The sequence below is a fragment of the Notamacropus eugenii genome, chromosome 1 (genome assembly GCF_028372415.1).
Source record: "Notamacropus eugenii isolate mMacEug1 chromosome 1, mMacEug1.pri_v2, whole genome shotgun sequence".
Classification (NCBI taxonomy): domain Eukaryota; kingdom Metazoa; phylum Chordata; class Mammalia; order Diprotodontia; family Macropodidae; genus Notamacropus; species Notamacropus eugenii.
The window spans coordinates 542,237,677-542,258,874 of NC_092872.1; the positions used below are offsets into that span (position 1 = coordinate 542,237,677).

General features: G+C 42.5%; 2 protein-coding genes across 5 annotated transcripts in view; one reads left to right on the top strand and one right to left on the bottom strand.

The window, feature by feature from the left end:
* The window catches only part of LOC140518842 (polycystin-1-like protein 2), a 110,787-nt gene that overhangs the window by 66,415 nt on the left and 23,174 nt on the right, over positions 1-21,198 (bottom strand). Inside the window, exons 11-18 of the mRNA XM_072631308.1 lie at positions 20,567-20,959; positions 18,534-18,659; positions 13,295-13,489; positions 12,668-12,786; positions 12,357-12,483; positions 7,982-8,113; positions 3,885-4,110; positions 91-284 (exon numbers count right to left, since the gene is read on the bottom strand). Of these exons, the coding sequence (XP_072487409.1) occupies positions 91-284; positions 3,885-4,110; positions 7,982-8,113; positions 12,357-12,483; positions 12,668-12,786; positions 13,295-13,489; positions 18,534-18,659; positions 20,567-20,959 (1,512 nt within the window). The remainder of the gene's footprint in view (positions 1-90; positions 285-3,884; positions 4,111-7,981; positions 8,114-12,356; positions 12,484-12,667; positions 12,787-13,294; positions 13,490-18,533; positions 18,660-20,566; positions 20,960-21,198) is intronic.
* BCO1 (beta-carotene oxygenase 1) overlaps positions 1-21,198 on the top strand; it is a 152,640-nt gene that overhangs the window by 12,645 nt on the left and 118,797 nt on the right. The window lies entirely within an intron of this gene.

Genomic DNA, 21,198 nt, shown 5'->3' on the forward strand with positions numbered 1-21,198 from the left:
ACTGCCAGTGAGCTAGACATCATAAAGGTTTGAAGAAACCAAGAGACAACCTAGGCATACTTTTTCCCCACTTTCATTGCTTTCCCTCACCTGGCACCCATCACCTCTCCACTCCTCCTGGAGCTCATCCCAGAATACACACTGGGAGATGAAGCATGTGATGCTAACAGTGACATCGTGATGGGCTGCTGGATCCAGCTCAGGTGCAGGAATCACTTTTACGTAATAGGTTCCTTCTCCAAAAGGCAGCTGTTCAGCACTTAGAATCCAGGTGGCCAGTTTACCTGAAGGGGACCATTTCAGTGGAGGGTCAGCTTGGTGAGAGTTTCTAAGAATGGGCTTTATACAAAAAAGGATACTTGTTTGTATAGAAAACGGTACTGGAAGCATGAAATCCCAAATCAAAATCGAAACCAAAAAGAGGGGGAAGTAGTCACCTGGAACTCTATAAGGGACATCCTCTATCTGCCTGCCCCTACAAAAGGCTTTGATTAGACATAAGTGGAAATATACCCAAGAGCTCAAACCTTAGCATGCAGTGATACTCAGGTTTTTGTATTTGGATGTAGGCAGGGATCTCCATGCAGAGGGAAACACACTCCCTGATCACACGGATGAGGGGAATGGGAAGGAGGAAATTCATTTCCTTCCTCAGTTTAGTAGGGCTCCCATCACCCTGACCCTCCACAACTAAAAAAGTCATTTTAGCTTTTTCTTGCACTACCACAGGGATTGAGGACTTCATTTTCCACTTTTTCCCAGGAAATTTCCTTTGCCTCACTAATCTCTGAAGTCCATACCCAGGAGAAGGGGAAGGTCTACTGGACAATTCCTTGGAGGCTTCTTGGCCATCAGAGCAAAAAACTTGTGCATAAAGTCCATGCTGATAGGAAAGAGGAAAGAGAGAGTGTGTTGTGTAAACACCTGAATAGATATGCCCTATAGCCTGATCTCACTACCACCACCTTGGACATGTTGAATCTGAGGTGACAGGAGGAATTTCAGGTGGAAACACCCAGCAAGGAGATGAAAATTGGGGTCTAGAGTTTCTCATGGGTGAATACACAGATTAGAGATAGAACTAGTTGAAACTGTGGGAGTAGGTGGGAAAGCTAAGGAAGAAGAGTATTGAGAGAGAAAAGGGAACAGAGAAAAGAGCCATGAAAAACCAGATTTATAGGATAGGAGAAGAATGAGGAGCCAGTAAATTCAATTTAATTACATTCAATAAACATTTATTAAGTGCCTACTATCTGCCAGGCACTGTGCTAAGTAATGCGGATACAAAAAGAGGCAAAAGACAGGCCCTCCCTTCAAGGAGCTTACAATATAAAGGGGAGACAACATGAAAAACAAATATATACAAGGTAAGCTATATACAGGATAAATAGGAAATAATTAAGACAGAAAGCACTGGAATTAAAAGGTTAGGGAAGGTTTTCTGTAGAAGGTGGGATTTTACTTGGGACTTAAAGGAAGCCAAGGAAGTCAGTAGTTGCAGCAGTGAAAGGAGAGCATCCCAGGCATAGGAGACAGCCAAAGAAAATGCCCAGAGCTAAGGATGGAGTGTCTTGTTTATGGAACAGCCAGAAGGCCAGTGTCACTGGATTAAAGAGTACGCCTTGGGGAAGTGAGGTGTAAGACGACTGGAAAAGTAGGAGTGGGCTGGATTATGAAGAGGTTTGAATGCCAACAGAGCATTTTGTATTTGCTCCTGGGGGCAACAGGAAGCCACTGGAGTTTACTATGTAGAGGGGTGACATGTTCAGACCGGCATTTTGGGAAAATCACTTTAGTGGCTGAGTGGAGAACAGACTGGAGTAGGGAGACACTTGAGACAGGCAGACCCACTAGCAGGCTTTTGCTGTAACTGAGGCACGAGGTGATGGGGTCCTGCACTAGAGTGGTGGCAGTGTCGGAGGAGAGAAAGGGGCATATTTGGATGGTGTTGCAAAGGTGAAATCAGCAGGCCTTGGCAACAGCTTAGTAATGGCAGGGTAAGAATAAGTGAGGAATCCAAGATAATCCAAGGTAACTTCTAGGTTGTGAGCCTGAGGGACTGGTAAGGTAGAAGGGGTCAGGGAAGATGTAGGGGGAAAGAGAATGAGTTCTGTTTTAGACGTATTGTGTGTAAGAGGTATACTGGACACTCATTCAGTATGAGATAAGATTTCAGAGAAAGCAGTTGGAGATGTGAGGTCAGAAGAGAGATGGGTGTGGGAAAGGTAGATTTGAGAATTGTCAGCATAAAGATGATAATTAAATCATGGGAACTTACTAGATCATCTAATGAAGTAGAAAAGAGGATCCAAAATAGAACCTCAAGGGACACCTACAGTTAGAGGGTGTGATCTGGAGGAGGGTCCAGCAAAGGAGACAGAGAAGGAGTGATCAGAGTGTAGGAGGAGGTAGAAGGAGAACTGAGAGAGTAGGGTCCTAAAAACCGAAAGCAAAGAGAATGCTCTGCAGTGTCAAAGACTACACAGAGATCCAGGAGAATGAGGACTGAGAACAGGCCACTGGATTTGGCAGTCAGGAGATCATCAGTAACTTTGAGGAGAGCAATTTCATTAGAATGATAAGGTCAGACACTGATTACGGGGGTTAAGAAGAGAATGTGGAGGGAAAAAGTGGAGGTGCATACTGCAGATGGACTTTTGGAGGCATTTAGCTACAAAGGCAGAAGAGACATGGGATGATAGTCAACAGGGTTGGACAGATCAAGTGAGGGGTTTCTCAGGACAGGGGAGACATGGGTATGCTTGTAAGCAGTAAGAAATGAGCCATTAGATAGGGAAAGACTGAAAATAAGGGAAAAGAATGAGGATGACAGAGGGCATTGGAGCAGACAGATGGAATGGGATCACCTGAACAAGTAGAGGGGTTAACCTTGGTAGAGAATAAGTTAGTGCATTATGTGACATAGGGGTGATGAGAGAGAAAGCGGTAGAAGGCACCTGAGTGACAAGAAATGAAGAAGAGGAGAGAAGGGAACTCAGAGAATAGCCTCAGTTTTTTCTGTGAAAGATAAGACAATATTCTCAGCTGAGAGAGTGGAGGAAGGGGGAGCCATCAGAGGTTTAAGGAGGGATGAAAAGGTTTGGAAGAACCACTGTGGAAAATGGGGTAGTGAATTCATAAAGGAGGTATAGTAAGATTGTTGAGCAGCTGTGAATGCCCAGTTGAGGTTATGTTACCGAAATTTGTAGTAGACCCACTCAGAAGAGCTGCATGATTTTCTCTGTCTTCATTCAGCAGCATGTGTGTAGGCACAAAGGCAACAAATAGTGGGAGCAATCCCAGGCTGAGGCTTGGGAGGGCATGGTCAACAAAATGATAAGGGGCTAGGGATTTAAGAGTAGGTGAGAGAAGACTGAGAGGGAATAGTGAGAGAGGTAGGATAAGAACCATGAGAGTAGTGTTATAAAGGACAAACATTGAGAAAGAATCAAAAAGGAAAGGTGTTGTTTATGTATCCACCTGGTATAGGATACAAAGCTGGACACCTGGTAGATGGCCAATGCATCACTGAGGCAACTCTATCTACAAGACAATGACATGGAAGCTACTAAAATGCTACATAAATGGAAATGCTGGGTGCCCAGGAGCAGCTGGAATTCAGTTCAACACACATATTGGTGTGATGATTGATCTGAATTATAGCTCGGCTCACAGGGGGTGAATTAGTAACAGTGTCCCCTCTGGGTAGCCCATGGCTTCAAGTACTTTCCCATAACTTCCATCTAAAGCTATTATCTACCTGGTTTAGGATGAATAATGTTTAAAAAAAAAAAAAAAGGTTGATCAGAAGCATAGACTGAGACCCATAGCCATCATCAACATATGATCATGTTTTGCTAAAATGCTAGTAGGGGAATACATACCTGTAAGAGCAGTCTTTGGATGAAGGTGAGTTTTGACATCATAGCTGGTCTCATTGGGGTGGTAGCCATAGCCCAGGTACAGTGTGAGTGGGAGATCGAAGTCCCACTCAAGGTGGATCACCAGAGAAGCATTTCCAGAGGTCATGTTCACTTGCAAAGTGGCAGAAGTTGTCAGATTCAGCACAGTCTGTGTGTCCTTTAACTTTGTAAATCGAGGCAACACAATCTACAAAGACAATGGCATGATGGCTACTAAAATGTTAAATAGTTCCCAGAAACCTGGGAGCAACTGTAGTTCAGTTCAGCACATACACTGAGCATCTATTATATATCAGGTCCAAATAATGCTCATACTCTGTACTAGGGATACAAACAGGGGTAGGTATGAGAAAGTTCAAAAGCTCCAGAGTCCATTGTTACATTTTCAGTGTGAGCATTTACACGTCAGAAATAGGCAAATGCTACAAACCAGGGCTTGATTTAGTATTTTGTTGATTGTCTAGACTTAAGAAGGTGACAGAGAAGTTTAATAATGTAAACTAAACTTAAAAGTGTGCTTGTACATACTTAAAAAAAAACTGAAAAGTGTGTTTGTACATCCTTTTTTTTTTTTAGAGAGCTGCTTGTTAAACATACACCAGCACAAATGCTGTATAGAAAGATTAAAATGATATAGACCTTGTCCTCAAGGAACTTCTACTAGGGGGAGGCACGAGACATATATACAGATGGTTAAAATAGTTAAAAATAGTTAAAAAAGGATTAAGGATATAGGAAAGGTCAACCAGAGGGACTTGAGAGGTTCAGGAAGTGAGAGGGTCTCCAATTGGGGAAGAAGGTCAGGGAAGGGATCATGGAGAAAGTGGTACTTGAGCTGGGCCTTGAAGTGAAAGAATTTTGCCTAACAGAAATGGGCCAGGAGGAGTCTGATCCAGCCATGAGGGGCAACATGAAGAAATAGATGTATAAAGACAGGAGGGGACAAGATAAGGTCAAGGAACGTTTAGTAATCCAGACTATGTGGAACATAGGGTTCATGAAATCAGTTTAAAAAGATAGCTTGGAGAATGACAGGTTAAGGAGTTTGTATTTTAGTGTACAGTCAATAGGGAGCCACTGAAGTGTGTTGGATATGGGAGTGACTTGATTAGAGCTATGCATGAGGAAGATTATCTATAAGGTTCCATACGTCTCTAGTCCCATGGTCCCAGGATCCTAAGATTACTTCATCAGCTATGTGAAAGATGGCTTGGAGAAGGGAGAGACTGGACGGAGGTAAGGAGACAAGCTACAAGGCTATAACAATAATCCAATCAAAGTAAGAGGGAGCATATAATAGAATGATGGCCATGGGAAGGGAAAGGAGAGGATGGATTTGAGTGAGACTTTTGAGTCTGGGTGACTTGGGTGGCCAATGCAATGGGAAAACTGGAAGGACAGGGTAGATTCTGAAGAGAAAATGATAAATTCAGCTTTGAACATGCTGAGTTTGAGGCACTGCCATGACATTTAGGGGAGAATATCCAGATGCCACTTGAAAATGTTACTGTTTTTGCATTTCTTTGTGTCCCCAACACTTAGTACAGTATCTGGCATATAATAGATTCTTAATAAATACTTACTAATAATACTTAATAAATTCTCAAGAAATTAGTTGATTTGATTTTAAGTTCCCTTTCTTCTCTAACTCCTATGATCAACATAGCCCATCATGTCCATTTCTATCTCCATGTGATTCTCCAGAGAAATGGTTACTGAAAGTCCTGTTCATTTCCCAAACCATTTTCTAAGATAAACTTGTAGTCTAGGCTGACAGTGTCAAAACACAAGAGAATGACCCATAATCAGAGCATTGGTCAATCAGCCATGTGTTTTCTGAGTCCAGAGTATTCTTTCCACAACACATTTGGAATACCAGTCAGTCAGTAAAGATGTATTAAGCACCTGCTATATGTCAGGTACTTTGCTAAGCAATGGAGAAGAAGGAGAAAGAAAGAAGAGAAAAAAAAAAAGACAGAAAGAAACAAAGAAAGAAAGTTCAAAATCTAAAGAGGGAAGACAACACCTAAAAATATATTGAAAGGGAGGGGAACATATCAGGCAGGGATATGACAGGTCCAGAGGAGTGTAGCCAGGTGGGAAATGCAGAGATGGCTGCCCCAGGTATTATCCTTAAATGGAAGATCTGGGAGGAGTACTCCACTTTCTGTCCTCTCCAATCAAAGGGAAGGAGGAGCCCCAGGGACAGGAGATACTAACTAGGTATGAGTTTCAGGGTTGATGGGGTCTTGTAGGATGATGGCAAAGTCACCAAAATTGGATGCGACCATAGAAATAATCTAGTTCAATCTCTTTGTGTTATAGAGGAGAAAATGGAGGCCCTTCAAGGTTCTGTAACTTGCTCAAGCTTACATAAGAATTAAGTAGAAGATCTGGGATTCAAACCCATGTCTTCTGATTCCAAGTCTAGCACTCTTTACATTGCATCATGCTTCAGTCTTCTTAAGGAAAGTGACCAATTTATTCAAAGCCTCAAAAGGGAAACTGCTCTTCCTTATACCTGGACATTCCAAGACCTGTAGCTGCTGAGCGGCCTCAGTTGAATATTGGTCACTTTGCCAGAGAAGAGGGGTCTAGTCATTTCTACTAGGTTTTTTTTTTTCATCCTAAAGGGGGCTTCCCCAACCCTCTAGCCCATTCTGCCAGACTAATGTTATTTAACACACAGCTGTCACCACCCTACCCCCCCACCCCCAACAGTCTCAAAATCCTTTAGTGTGGAGTTCTTAACCTTTTGGTTGTTGTTCATGTATTCCTTTGAAAGTCTGGTGAAGCCAATGGATCCCTTTTCAGAATAATGCTTTTCAATGCATAAGATAAAATTCGAAAGATTACAAAGAAAAAAACCCCAAGGTTAGTAAAACTAAAGATGTAATTTTTTTCCCATCTAAGTGCATGGACCCCTTGAAATCTATGCATAGATGTGAGGTTAAGAACCCTTGCTTAAGTGGCTAAACTCTAACTATCAGGCTTTTCAAGGCCCTATGGAATATGGATCTCTCCTAGCGCTAAGTCCTCTGACTCTGAAGTCTATTGACTGACCAAGGGATAGTGTATTACATTCCACATTGGAACTGGAAGACCCGAGTTTAATTCTTGTCACTGACGTTTTACTGATTGTGAGGTCATGGGCAAGTCTCTTCTGAGTTTCAGTTTCTTCATCTATGAAATACAGATGATGATACCTGTAGTTTTTGCTTTCTAGGGTTATTGTGAGGCTCAAACATGCTTGCTTTGCAAACCTCCAAGAGCCATTTTTATTACAAAACCCATGGGTTCAGGGGAGAATCTTGTGAGCTCCTTGAGAGCAGGGACAGTCTTTTGACTTTCTTCCTAGCCTCAGAATTAAGTATTCAGCACATAATAGGAGCTTAATAAATATTTACTGACTGACAAGTCAAACTGCCAATTCTGGTGCTTTGTCGGTTGGGTTATCTTCATCTGCTGGGGCAGTTAGGTGGTGCAGTGGATAGAGCACCAGTGCAGGAGTCAGGAGAACCTGAGTTCAAATCTCACCTCAGACACTTGACACTCATTAGCTGTGTGACCTTGGGCAAGTCACTTAACCCCAATTACCTCATCTTGGGTCATCTCCAGTCATCCTGATAAATATCTGGTCACTGGATTCAGATGACTCTGGAGGAGAAGTGAGGCTGGTGACCTGCATAGCCCTCCCTCACTCAAACAAAGTCAAGTGCAAGTCATGTCATCATTTCTCTGATGGCATGGTCTTCTTCAGCAATGAAGGACGAACACATACACCTTCATCTGCTAGGAACACACTCTGAAGAAGTCTAAAAAGACTCTTAGTAGGGGCAGGATAGCATATTATCACTACTTTTATTCCCTCTTTGGAATCTCTGCTTCTTAGGAGGCTCTGCTGAAGACCTTTTTCCAAGGCATCTTTTTTTTGTGGGGACTGGGGACAAGGTACAATTCCAACCTTGAGTGAGAAACTAGACTAATAGACCTCATTTTTGGAGTTCCTGATTGTCAAGAAGTGAGAGAGCATGCTCAAAGTGGAACCAAACACCTACCTCAATATTGTCTTTCAGATCCCTCACTGGGATGAGCTGACCCCCAGGGCTGGTCAGATGAAGGCCTCCAACAGTTCCTTGAACATCAAAGTTGACACTTGCAGGGAAGGGATTCTCAGGAAAACTCACCATCTAGAACCAAATGTGAGGAATATTTGACCTAGGCTGAGGGAGGAGCCAGTGTAACAGACTTAAGCTCCATCCCACGATGGATGGGACATGGAGCCAGCTGTTACTTCATTTGAGGGGTACAGTGGGGGTTCCACTGGTAATGTTTTTGTGCCCTATGTCTCTGGCATCCTGAGTTACCAACATTTGGAACTTCAATGGGTAGTAGAACTGAGAAAGTTTATCTTAGAGAAGGAAAGTCTTGGAGCTGGGTATGCCATAACTGTCTTCAAATAGGTGAAAGGTTGGGATGTGAAAGAAGCATTAGAATTGTCCTGTTTGGCCCTAGAGGGAAGAACTAGGAACAATGGGGTAGAAACTGCAGAGAGAGAAAATTAGGTTTGAGGTCAGAAAAAAAACTTCCTAATAATAAAGCTATTCAAAAGTGGAATGAGCTGCCTTGGGTCAGCAAAGAATGGATGACCACTTGTTGGTTGTATTAGAGTGAGGATTTGTTTTCAGTTATGGGTTTAACTAGATGGTCAATGAGATCTCTTCCAATTCTGAAATTCTGAAAAAATACCATCACAAATAGCAGTTTTTTCTTGATCCAAATAGGTAAGGAGGGATTTACCCACTGAAGCTGTCTGTTGGCCATTCATTCTTTGCACTTAACCTTCTTTCCAAACATGCTGAGATGTCCCAAGGAACAGAATAGCATAGGCTACTTGGAACTACATGAATCATTACAGGAGGTGCTGTATGGAAATCCCTTTCTTCCTCCCTCTTCTCCTTTTTTTCTTTTCCAACTTCACAACAGTGAATTCTTTGGGTAAGGTTTGCCTGGTGTCCTGGGCCATCCCAAGAAGCATATTAGATTGTAAGAAGTGGTTGGTCAATGAGTAAGATGGAGACCATCTAGGTGGCTCACCTTATAGTCTACTCAGACATGTGTTCAAATTTCCAAATGACAGCCAGGTCTCCCATGAAAGCATGGATGCAACATTCTCCTAAACAGGTAGCATAGAAGGGAGAAGCTGAAAAACCAGGTAAGGATTTTCTGAAGTTCTTGCCCAGCTCTGGATGCAGCAAACTGCAAGGCCAGCTTAGCCTAGCATGAAAGGCTGGCAACCTTTCTGGTTGGGAGAAGAAGCAGAGAACAGGGCTTTAGCCAAGACAAGACCTTCCTTTTGTACTGAATGTATGTACCTGTATAGTCATTTACATTTTGCCTTCCAATTAGAATGGTAACTCTTAAAGGTCAAAGACTGTGTTTTTGCCTTTCTTTAAATCCCCTGTGCTCAACACACACCTGGCACAGAGTAAGCATTTAACAAATACTTATTGACTAAGAAAAAAAGAATCATAAGAGAACACACAATTTTAAAAAGAAGAGAATACACAAGGCTGCATCCCAAAGCAGAAAGAGCCATGAAGCTTAAGGAGTAGGTGATCTTGTTTCTATACTTAACTACTAACTCCATGATCTTGGACAAACCCCTCTCTGGAATTCAGTTTCTTCATCTGTGAAATAGGAATAACAATACTTGTACTAGTTATTTCTCATTGAGCAATTATGAGGAATGAGTTTTCTTAAGAGTGGAAGTTATTATCAGCAGGTGTTATTAGGGAGTGAGATGGAGAGTGGGTGGATGGGAACATAGGGGCTGGGTGAGTGGACCTGGGGAGGTGAGAGTAAAGAGAGGACAAGTGGTAGGAGGCAGATGATGAAAGAGAGGGAAGGTAAAATCAGCAAGAAGCTGTTTCAAGGACAGATTTCTCATGGATCAAAACTTTCGTGGGTTGCTCCGACACTGTAAACCAGGTCAATGATTCCCTAGTAGAGAAGGGGGTGGACCATGGGTGGGGTGAGCATGAATGACTTGGTCCAGATTAGAAGACTTCCAATTCAGGATAGATGCATGCAGGTTAAAGATGCTGGAGTAAAGGAGGGGAGAGTGAAGATAATCCCCTCTCTCTTATCCATAAGTAGTTAGATAGTGAATAATAATTTATAAAGTGGGCAGCTGTGAGCCACTCCTTCCCAGTTTTCCAATCCATTCCAGTCCTCCCCTAGCCCTCCTACCTTACAAGTGCAAATGGTCTATAGCCATGTCTTTACATCATCATCATATCTGGAGGAATCATTGGAAATCAGAGTTAGAAGGGAGTAGTCAGCTAGTCTAACCAATACCTCAACAGAACTTTCCTCTAGAATATGGTTATTCAATCTCTATTTGAAGGCCTTCAATGAAGGGTAACCCACTGCTGCTTTAAGAGGCCCACTAGGAACAGCTGTCACTAATAAGGTGGGCCTTGGTCTCTCAGGCAGGACTGAATGGGACTTCAGTGATCCCAGGCCAAACAAGCCCAGTCCTCAGAAAGAAATCCCCCTTGGAATCTACTGCCTCATAGATTATTAGAGCCAGAAGGAGTTTTAGAAATCATTTTAGTTCAAATCCCCTGTTTTACAAATGAAAACACCGAGACCCAGAGAGAGAAAATTACTTTTCTGAGGACATACAGTATTGGTAGCAGAGAGAGGACTTAAACTCAGTCCTAGTTACCTCATACCATGACCACACTCCTTCCCAGGCCATCTGGGCTAGGCTGGGTATCTATGTCTTGGGTCAGGGTTGTGGGATTGGAGCAGAACTGTTGAAAAGTAGGGTGGAGGAAGAGAGCAAGAAAGAAGGCCCAGTGAGAAGTAGGAGATCACAATAAGGAAAGGAATGGGGTGTGTAGCACACATACACAACATTGGTTCTCAACACAATCACCTGTGAGTCAAGTGAGGGAGGAAGAAGCCCAGGGATGGAGGGTGAAGAGTGAGATAAAAAGCAGCCCTCTTATACTATTGTGCTATAAGAAATGATGAAAAGGCGGACTTCAGAAAAACCTGGAAACACTTATATGTACTGATGCTGAGTGAAGTGACCAGAACCAAGAGAATATTGTACGAAGGACAGCCACAGCGTGCAATGACTTTGATAGACTTAGCTCTTCTCAGCACTGCAAGGATCTAAGACAACTCCAAAAGACTTATGATGGAAAATGCTATCCACATCCAGAGAAAGAACTTTGGAGTCTGTATGCAGATTGAAGCATAATATTTGCTCTCTTTTTTTTGTTTTGTTTTGTTTTCTTTTTTTCTTTCTTGCGGTTCCTCCCATTTATTCTAATTCTTTGTTACTACATGACTAATGTGAAAATATGTATAATAATAATGTATATGTAGAACTTATATCAGATTGCATGCCCTTTTGGGGAGGGGGAAGTATAGAAAGGGGGAGAAAATTTAAAACTCAAAAGCTCATGGAAGTGAATGTTGAAAGCTAAAAATAAAGTAATTTTTTAAAAAAGCAGTCCTCTAGACTAAACAAACGTCAATCTTGTAGCCTCGGGGGATCCCAGTGGCTACTTTTCTATTATCAACCTTCCTGGGCCCTCAAGCCAAGGAAAGAATTGAACCGTAGAATCTCAGAGTTGGAAAGGATTTCAGAGGCCTTCTATTTCAGCCCTCACCATTACAGCTTACCTGACAAGGGGTCAATCAGCCCCTACTTGAAGACCAACAGTGAGGGGAAGGCAGTGCGATTCATTTTTGAGATAGCTATAACTGGTAGGAAGTTTTTCTTAATCAAGCCTAACTTTGCCTTGCTGCAACTTCCTAGTTCTGCTTTTCAAGGCCAAGTAGAGTTAATATATTCTTTCATTTCAGCTTGATCTCTTCCAGTCAGGTTTTTGGTTTTTTTTAGTTTTTGAGTTTTTGTGATTTTCTTACAAGGATCAATTCTAGCTTACCTTCTAAAATGAATGAATAAATAAATAATAGTGACTTTAAATTTAAAGGGATCTTCCTTAGAGGTTATCTGTTCCAGCCTTTTCATTTTACAGGCAAGGAAACTGAGTTCCAGAAAGGTTAAATCAACTGCCCACAGTCATACAGTTAGAAAGTGCCTGAGGCAGGACCCCCTGATGACAGTTGACATTTCTCTAGTGCTTTAAGGGTTACAAAATATTTTACAAACAGTATCTGACTTGATGCTCACAAACTGCAGTGAGGAAGGTAATACAAAGATTATTTCCTCCATTCTACCAATGAATAAACTGAGACTTAGAGAAGAGATTCTTCCAGCGTCTCTCTAACATGGATACCTAGAAAACCACTTCTCACTAGTCCTTTGCATGTAGGGTAACAAAGGAATGGAAACATGGAAGGAATTTGAGGTGTTGGAATCTTCGAGACAGGGGTGTGAACACCCACCCTTATGTCCACAGGTTCATCATCATCCCCTAAAGAGTTGAAGGAGGCAATGCTGGGCAGAATGAAGACTGCAGAATTGCTCATGTTGAGATGAAAGGAAGCACCATCCAGACCATGTGGCTGCACTCTGACCTCAAAGAAAGACAAACAATCCCCCAGGGCAGAGAGAAGAGGAAAATCAACATTAGATGAATGTACATCCCCCAGTCCTTCCACTACTAATCCAACACCCTTTCCTCTGCACTATGTGGCTGCTGGAAGGGCTCCCAGTGAGGGACCAAGGCCTTTCCTGGGGATGCTGTTACCATTACCTGTTGATATACATGGAGATGGTGGGTACACTCAACATGGTGGGATGGTCTCTAGGAGGCCTTCCCAGTAAGAGGGCACTCTGTAGATTCTCCAGGGTACCAAGAAGCTGTACAATCACCTGCCAAAAAGAGGAACATGGCTCAGTCCATTTTGTCTTTCCTAGGCTCAGATTTCTTTCCCACAAGACTGTGCTTTTAGAGATGTGGTACAGAAATGCATAGTGGTCCACAGAGGGAGGTGGCCTATGGCCTGAGCTAGACTTGGCCAAGTGTGATTCCCATAGGGGCAAGAGGAAGGATGATCTATATGTACTTTGGCAAAGGGGAGCAGTAAGAGGCGCAGTGCCCTGTTGATAAAGGTTGTATCTACTGCCATCTCATCCTGGCTGTCCTCAAAGTTGGTGCCTCCCCTCTGTTGATTACCTCCAGTTTATCCTGTATATAGCTTGTGAACTCCTCGGGAGGAGGGGCTTTTTATCTTTCTCTGTATTCCCCACAGTTAGCACTAATGCCTCAACAGAACTAATGTTGAGCTGTTCCCAGGTCACCCCATCCCGTGAAACCCTTACACAAATCTCATGAGACCTCTGTGAAAGGCAGTGCCCTTTACTGGTTTCTCTCAGTGACAATGACCTGGCTAGTCCCAGAGCCCAGTGGTTCTTCAGGCTCCTGGCTCCTTGATGCTTCAAGCACATTTCCCACTGCATGAAACAGGTGCATGGCTGTCATCTGGTGCTTCTGTCTGCCAGTGCCATCCTCAGGGCTAGATATTCCCGTTGCCAGAGACTTGCTGATATTCCAAAGCACGTGGCTGGCCACCATCTTGTCCCCCAAAAAAGAATGGGAAAGTTAGTTGAGGACAGAACTAAACAGCAGCTGACTGGCCCCAGGACCAGTCTGCACAAGGGTACAGCCTTCCAGTGGTAAGATAATAGTATTGTCCCCTTCAGAGTATAGAGACTTAGAGCCCCCAAACGAGGACATTTTGTAGGACCTGACCAGGATTTTGATTGACTTTCCTTGTTTTAGAATTACTTGTGTCCATGCCTTATCTCCCCAGCTGGACTGTTAGCTCCATGAGAACCACACTCCCCCATCAGAACCTATTGAAATCCTTCTCTCCCATCAAGAGCCAGCTCAGAAGCTATCAAGTTTTCCCTGATTTCCACAATCAAGAGGGCTCTCTCCCTCCTCAAATTCTTTTAGAGCATTTTGTCTGAATCTGTCCTTTCCCCCTCTTGTATTCTACCTCATTGTATTCTTTTGTGTCCCTATCAAGTCTCCTCCTTCCAGTAGTCAGTCCCCTCTCCCCCAGCCATGAGATTATCAGCGGCTTGAGGGAAGGGACTGTGACTCCTTGACTTCATTATTGCATTCACAACTTCTGAGCTTCAGAGTGGATAAAAGGCTCCCTTGGAGTAAGGAAAACCAGGTTCAAACCCATACTAGTTAGGTAACCGTGGCCAAGCCATTTAGTGCTCATTGCTCCAAGCTACTCTCAAAGGCTGAGTCATAGATGAGCTGATGCTATGCATCAGTGGAAGGACTTTCCACATCAGGTGTTTCCTATCCCAAGGAAATCATAAATTCAACGCCTCATTCCTACCAAAAATCCCCAGCTACAAGTGCAGAGCAATGCACGTAGTAAGTACTTAATAATGTTTGTTGAACACTTTATTTTTATCCCCCATGGTGCCCAGTGTAAGGTCTTGCTCAATAAACATTCGCTATTTAAACACTGCTGTTAAACATTGCTGAATAAAGGCCAGGCCATGGTGGCTAGACTGCTCGAAGGTCAGACCCTCCATACCCTATGTCCATGACTATAAACCAATTAAGACTGACACTCTTGTCCTGCCCCCCTCTACAATTTTCCTCATCTCTTTCGCTAATCCCAACCTAATCTGTCTCTAAACAGGAGAGGACAGGTCTATATGAGAGCATATGAAAGCATGGCACTTACAAAGAGCAAGTGGTGGGAGGAGAAGGGGGCCTCCACTCAAGCACAGGTGGTTGGCATTAATCAGGGCACTCCCCATGATCCTGGCAGGCTGTGCTGCCCAAGGAGGTAAAGCAGGGCCAAGAAGCACAGGCATATTTTTTTTCACACAGTAGATTCAATGGCTCCTTATCTACCTTCAAAGTATGTGTATGTGTGTTTGTGTATGCATGTATATGTTACATTCTACCCATCTGGCCCTGGCCAAGTCAATCTCTCTGAGCCTCAATTTCTCCATTTATAAAATGATGGAATTGGTCTAGGTTACCTCTGAAGTCCCTTCCAACTCTCATTCTCTGACTCTATGATCCTATCAGTACATATTCTTTAGTGTTAGTATGGTTTTATGGAAAGAATATTGAATTTGGAGTCAAAAGTCCTCGGTTCAAATTCTACACCTGATCATTGCTAGCTGTGGGACAAAGTGATTTTATTTTGCTAGGCTTCAGCTCCTGCCTCTATAAAATGGAGAGGGGGTTTGAAATTATTTCCAAACTCCCTTCCTGATAGAAGTCCTGTAGTCCTTTCTGGATACTGTCCTCTAGATCCCATTCCTAAGGTTAGCTGCTTGGGAAGAGTTCTGCGTTTGAGGTCAGAAGATCTGGCTCTTTCACTTACTGCCTGTATGACTTTGAGAAAACCACTATTCACCTTTCTGGGCCTTGGTTTCCTCATTTGTAAAAGGAAGGATTGGACAAAACGGTTTCTAAAGTTCCTCCCAGATCTAAATCAATAAGCCTATGAACCTATAACCATTTAGGTACTTTCTGACTCTGAGGTACTGTAAATCTATGTCTGTGGCCCTGAAATGTAGGGACAGCTATATAGTAACCAGCAGCTCAGCCTTACAATATTATCTAATCTCAACAAGGACCTTGTTGAGGTCCAAACAAGGAAATTAATACCCTTCCCTGAAGAGGCTGACTCCATCAAGTAACAGAGCTCCCACCCTCACTTCCAAACTAGGGAAGGTATCCTTGGTATCTTATCCAATGCCTTCTAATTCCATCTTTCAGGAACCTTCAAAGTCTTAGCTGAATCCCCTCAACTCTCCTGAAGCCAGCTTTCTCTCACTCCATCAAATCCTCACAGTCTTCTTACCTAGCCTGGTGGGGTGGGGGCCCTAGTTTCTAATTCTATTTTTGCCACTAAATAGATTATGACTCTGTTGTGGTTACTTCAGGTTGATTTAATTTAACCAACACTTATTAGCTGAGAAGGGAATAAGCATTTATATGACACTTACTGTGTGCCAGGCACTGTGCTAAGCACTTTACAAATATTATCTCCTTTGATACAACACCCCATGAAGTAGGTGCTGATATTACCCTCATTTTAAGGTTGAGGAAACTGAGGCAGATAGAGGTTAAGTGACTAGAAAGTATCTGAGGCCATATTTAAACTCTGGCCTTCCTGACTATGGCCTAGTGCTCTGTTTACTGCATCACCTAGTTGCCTCCATCAGTATCAATCATTATTATCATTAAGTGCTTGCTATGCAATAGGTCCTATACTAAGTTCTAGGAAGAGGCAAAGTTTAGATAAGATCCAGTCTGCTCTCAAGGAGTTTATCATCTATCTAGCAGGGAAGAAAGGAAAAAAAGGCTCAGAACATCCAATGTGGGGATGTTTCAATAAGAAATCAGAGGATGCCTGCATAGCAACAAGGTCCTTGTTGATATTAAATAGTATAAGTCTGCAGTGAAATCAGTCAGTGTGGTTTTATAATTTCCTCCAGCACCATTCAGCACCTAAGGGGTAGGAGCAGAGGAGGCAGACAAGCAAGGTTATCAGGGCTGAAGTCATAGCAAAGGAGCTATGGAGGATCAAGGGAGAAAGAGAGCCAAAGGTGGAAGAAGATGGTTTGCTAAAATAACTGACCACAAGCTCAAGACTGAGGTGAGGGAAGAAAGTTATCAATGAGTTGACAGCCTGGAAATACAAAGAAGGATAAAAGGGCTGAAGGTCACAATAATGGCGAAAAAAGCTATGGGAAGGAGGTGTGTAAGGGAATGGGGAAAAGTAGAAGAAAAGGAGATTGCTTCTAGAGGGGAATTTCAGCATCCAGGATTACTTCCTCTCTCTGAGTCTCTGTTTCTTCCTCTGTAAAATGAGAATTTTGGAAAAGCCATAATCAGAGTGAGGTAAATTGCATCTTTTTGCCAAAGTGGTCTTAAATTTAGAGGGCAATGATCATAACAACACACTTTCAGAGGGAGAAACAATTGTTTCATTCATTTTCTGGTTCAGTCATTTTTCAGTTGTGTCCGACTCTTTGGACCCTGTTTAGGGTTTTCTCGGCAAAGATCCTGTAGTGATTTGCTATTTCTTTCTCCATCTCATTTTACAGATGAGGAAACTGAGGAAAACAGGGTTGAATGACTTGCCCAGAGTCACCCAGCTATTAAGTGTCTGAGGCCAGATTTTAACTCAGGAAAAGGAGTCTTCCTGACTCCAGACCTGGCATTCTATCCACTGTTCCACCTAGCTTCCCTGCTTAATACCTAGTTAAGAATAATTAGTTAAAATAGGAGCTACCAGAAGCTTCCTCTCCCTGATTGCTCTCTCTCCCCATTTCCTCATCCCAGGACAGATTCTCCTCAATACCTTTACTATTTCTTAGGTCTCTTTCTACTGCCCCCAATCCAGTTTTATGCTGCTTGCCCTGAGCATGAAAAATACTTGTTATGACTAGCATATGACTGAGATTAAATGTGGCCTCAGACACTTACTAGTGGTGTGATTACAGGCAAGTCATTTAACCTCTGTCTGCCTCAGTTTCCTAAACCGTAAAATAGGAGTAACAACTGCGCCTATCTCCTAGGGTGGTTGTGAGATCTAGACTTGTTTAGATGAGCAGTTCCCAAACTCTTTTATCTCAGGATCCTTTCATATTCTTAAAAATTATTGAGGAAAGAGCTTTCATTTATGTGGGCTATATCTACCACTGTTTACCATATTAGAAATGAAAACATCTTAGTGTTCAAAATAATTTTGACCTCAAGAATCCCCTGAAATGGTCTTGGGGACTTCCAGGGGTCCCTATACCATATTTTGAAAATGACTAGGTTAGGTGAACCTAGGTATCACTCAAAGACCTGACATATATGAAATTCTTGGATGCTCAGCAGCATAAATGGCAAACACTTGAAAACGTTTCACTCACTACAGGTAAAACCATGAGAAAATCTAACTTGCATTAAGAAAGTGACATTAACAGCACTTAACAGGTTTACAAAACACTTTCTGTCTGAGTCCACCGCTTCCCAGGCACTGCTGAGTCAGGAGAGGACCCAGGACATTCAAAGATCCCTAATACTTGAGACATGGGCTTGGACATATGCCAACACAACCCTGGGTAGAAGAGAGTGAAAGAGTTATCCTCACTCTACAGATTAGTAAACTGTGGCACAGAGAAGTTAATTTATCAAGAAATCATTTGTAAGTGTTAAGATTCAAATTGAGGTCTCCAAGTTTTTTGTTCCTTCAGACACATCACACTGTGACAACTCTGTGACTTCCCTAAGAAGCCTAGGGAACCATAACTTCACAAAACCACAGAATCAAAGCTGTAAATCTACTGACCTTTGGTTTTAGAAATGATAGTACTTTGAATAGAATGGTAATATAAACTTCATTCAAAAAATCCATAAGATAGAAAAGAAACTTTAAGTAGCTGTGGTATTAAGTTCTGACCATGCCAGGACCATAGTTTTAGAGCCAGAAGGGATCTTGGACACCAATGAGTTCAATTCTTTCATTTTATAGATAAGGAAATGGAGGAAGGCTTCTCCTAGCTCAACTAGATTGAAGGGCCTTGTGTGTACACAGGGTAGAAGACAGGGTGGGAGTTGGGAGGCTGCTGACCTGGGCTATAGGGGAGAGTTCTTCGTGGCGGAAGGTGACGTCTTTCAGTGCCTCTGCCATCCCAAGAGCCAATGGCATCTCATCAGCAGGAATAGAAGCCAAGGTCCTCAAGATAAGCTCTCTGACCTTAGGATGGAAGAAGGAAGTTATAAATAGTTAATAAATATTTGCTGGATGGATAAAAAACTGATTAAAGTATACTGTATATAAATGCTACTTAATACCAATTGATATAAAATCATGTTAAGTCTGTTTCTGCAGAAGCCTGGAAATTGATGGCCCTTCACCACACCAGAGATCCTCCACTGACCTCCAAGGCTGCCGTGAATCTCTTAGTTATAATTACTTTCACTGTCTCCACTTAAAAACACACACTTTGATCTCTAGACATGGCAGTCTTTGGGTAGGGATGTAGAAATCAAAGATAGTTGTAAAATTGGCATCCACTCTCCAAGACCCAACCTTCAAAGGTGTAGAGACAAATAGGAGACCCTCAGAGATTCAAGGCTTTTTATTTTTTAATATAAGGTGGAGAATTGAGCCTAGAGTATTTTCAGCATCTCTTCTATACCTAAGGGCAACATGATATAAAATAAAGAATGCTACCCTAAGGCCTGAGCTCTATCCTTGGCTCTGCCTCTAACTCCGTGAATAAAAGTCTTTGGCCCCCTGTGGACCTCAGTGTCTTCCCTTGTAAAATGAGCAGCTGAACCACATGGGCTTTAAGCACCTTCCTAACTCTTTACTTTGCTTTCTGTCCTTGCAGAGTGGTGGGGACCTGTCCTGGTCTGAGGCACTCACTACAGCTGGGACAGGCTGATGTTGGCCAATATAGGCCACAATCCTTCCATCCACATGGCCTGATCTCTGCTGCTCTGGGAACATAGAGTTCAAAAGAATTTTAGAACAGTGAGTAACAGGGGAAGAGCAGGACTTAGAGACCATTTAGTTCAGAACTTAGTTTATAAATGAGAAAACTGAAAACTAGAGAGGGGAAGAGACTTGATCAAGGTCATTTAGTGACTTGGTGTCAGAGCTGGACCTTGAATTTGGGCCTGCTGATTCCTAATACAGGGTTCTTCCCATAACTCACATGTGGCCACTAGTTCCTTGGTTGTTTCATCCTTTTGTCAATGTGAGAGAACATGGGCATAGCCTAGAAGGGAACTCTTGCAATCTGCTTGTAAGCCCTGAGCTCATCCTGGTAGGTATGGTTGCAGAGTCCCTGCTGCTAGGGTCCACATGAGAAATCACAGTTTCTCAGGCACTGTTGAGTCAGAAGGGGACCCAGGACATTCAGGGACCCCAATGCTTGAGGACATGGGGTTGGACATATGTCTTAAACCCTAGGTGGAAGAGAGGATCCTAAGGGGGGAAAATCAAGAAAACAACTCCAAAGTTTAACTTTATGAAGGAAGTATGATTTATTCAGTGGAAAAAGAATTGGATTTGGAGGTAGAAGAATTACACCTATGCCACTTCCTATTGGTGGAATCCTGGGTAAGTCACTTAACCTACCCAGGCATCATTTTCTTTATTTACAAAATGATGGCATTGAACTAGGGAGCCTCTAAGGTCCCTTCCATCTCTAAATCTATGATGCCCTATTGAAGGGACTAAAAAAGGTCTAAATTGTCATAAATCTGAAGGATCATGGGGCCAGGAGACCTGGGTTTAAATTCCTGCTCTGTTTCTTACTACTTGCATGACCTTGGACAAATCACATCAACTCCATAGTGTTGTCATCTGTAAAACAGGAGATTAAGTGAATGAATGAATAAATGAGTGAAAAAGGATCTACTAAATGTCTATTGTGTTAGGCAATATACTGGTATCAAATGAGGAATTGAAGAGTTGGCTAGATGATCTGTAAGGTCCCTTTCAGCTTTAAGTCCTGTGACTCTATCATCAGCAACCTCTTTGTGACCATGATCAGATATTTCTAAAGCCTAACCCTTCCCCACCAGGCCAGAGGCTTGCTGATCCAAGAGTTGGTCTTTTCCACAATACAAAAGAGAAACCACATCAAGGACCTCCTGGGCAGGGCTGGCTCTCAGAGATGGAAGGAAGCCTTCATCCTGGCACCCCAGATTCAAGACGGAGGACACTGTCTTAGACAACTGGATAAGAGCCATGCTGTTGTTCTTTCCTGTTGGCATGCTGCTTATTTTCTCTGACATCAGTGCATGGAGGATCTGGTTTCCCTTGATTGTGCTTCCTTGTTCTACCTGAATAGGAGAAATCAAGATTGGGAGAGGATGAGAAAGTGGCCTGACTTCCAGGACTACAAGGATAGATGCCAGAGCTATAAGTTGTGAATTTTCTTCCAGAAAATAATGGTAAGCCATAGCAAGTTTGGCATGGGATGAGTAAAAAACAAAAATGTGAAAAGCAGCAAAGAATGCAAGGGCCAAAGAAATTCCATGCTAAGAAATATTGGCATTAGAAAAAATATTTGCAGCAAATGTGCAGTAAATGTGGCATAAATAAAGAGCTGACATTTCAGAATCTATAAGAAACTGATACATATCTATAAGGGTTATATATATATATCCCATTGGAGAAATGGTCATATAATAAACAGATACTGAAGGAAGGTAGGAATACAAATTGTTTATAACCACACTAAAATTAACTTGTCTGGAGTTAATTTTTCTTACCTTGT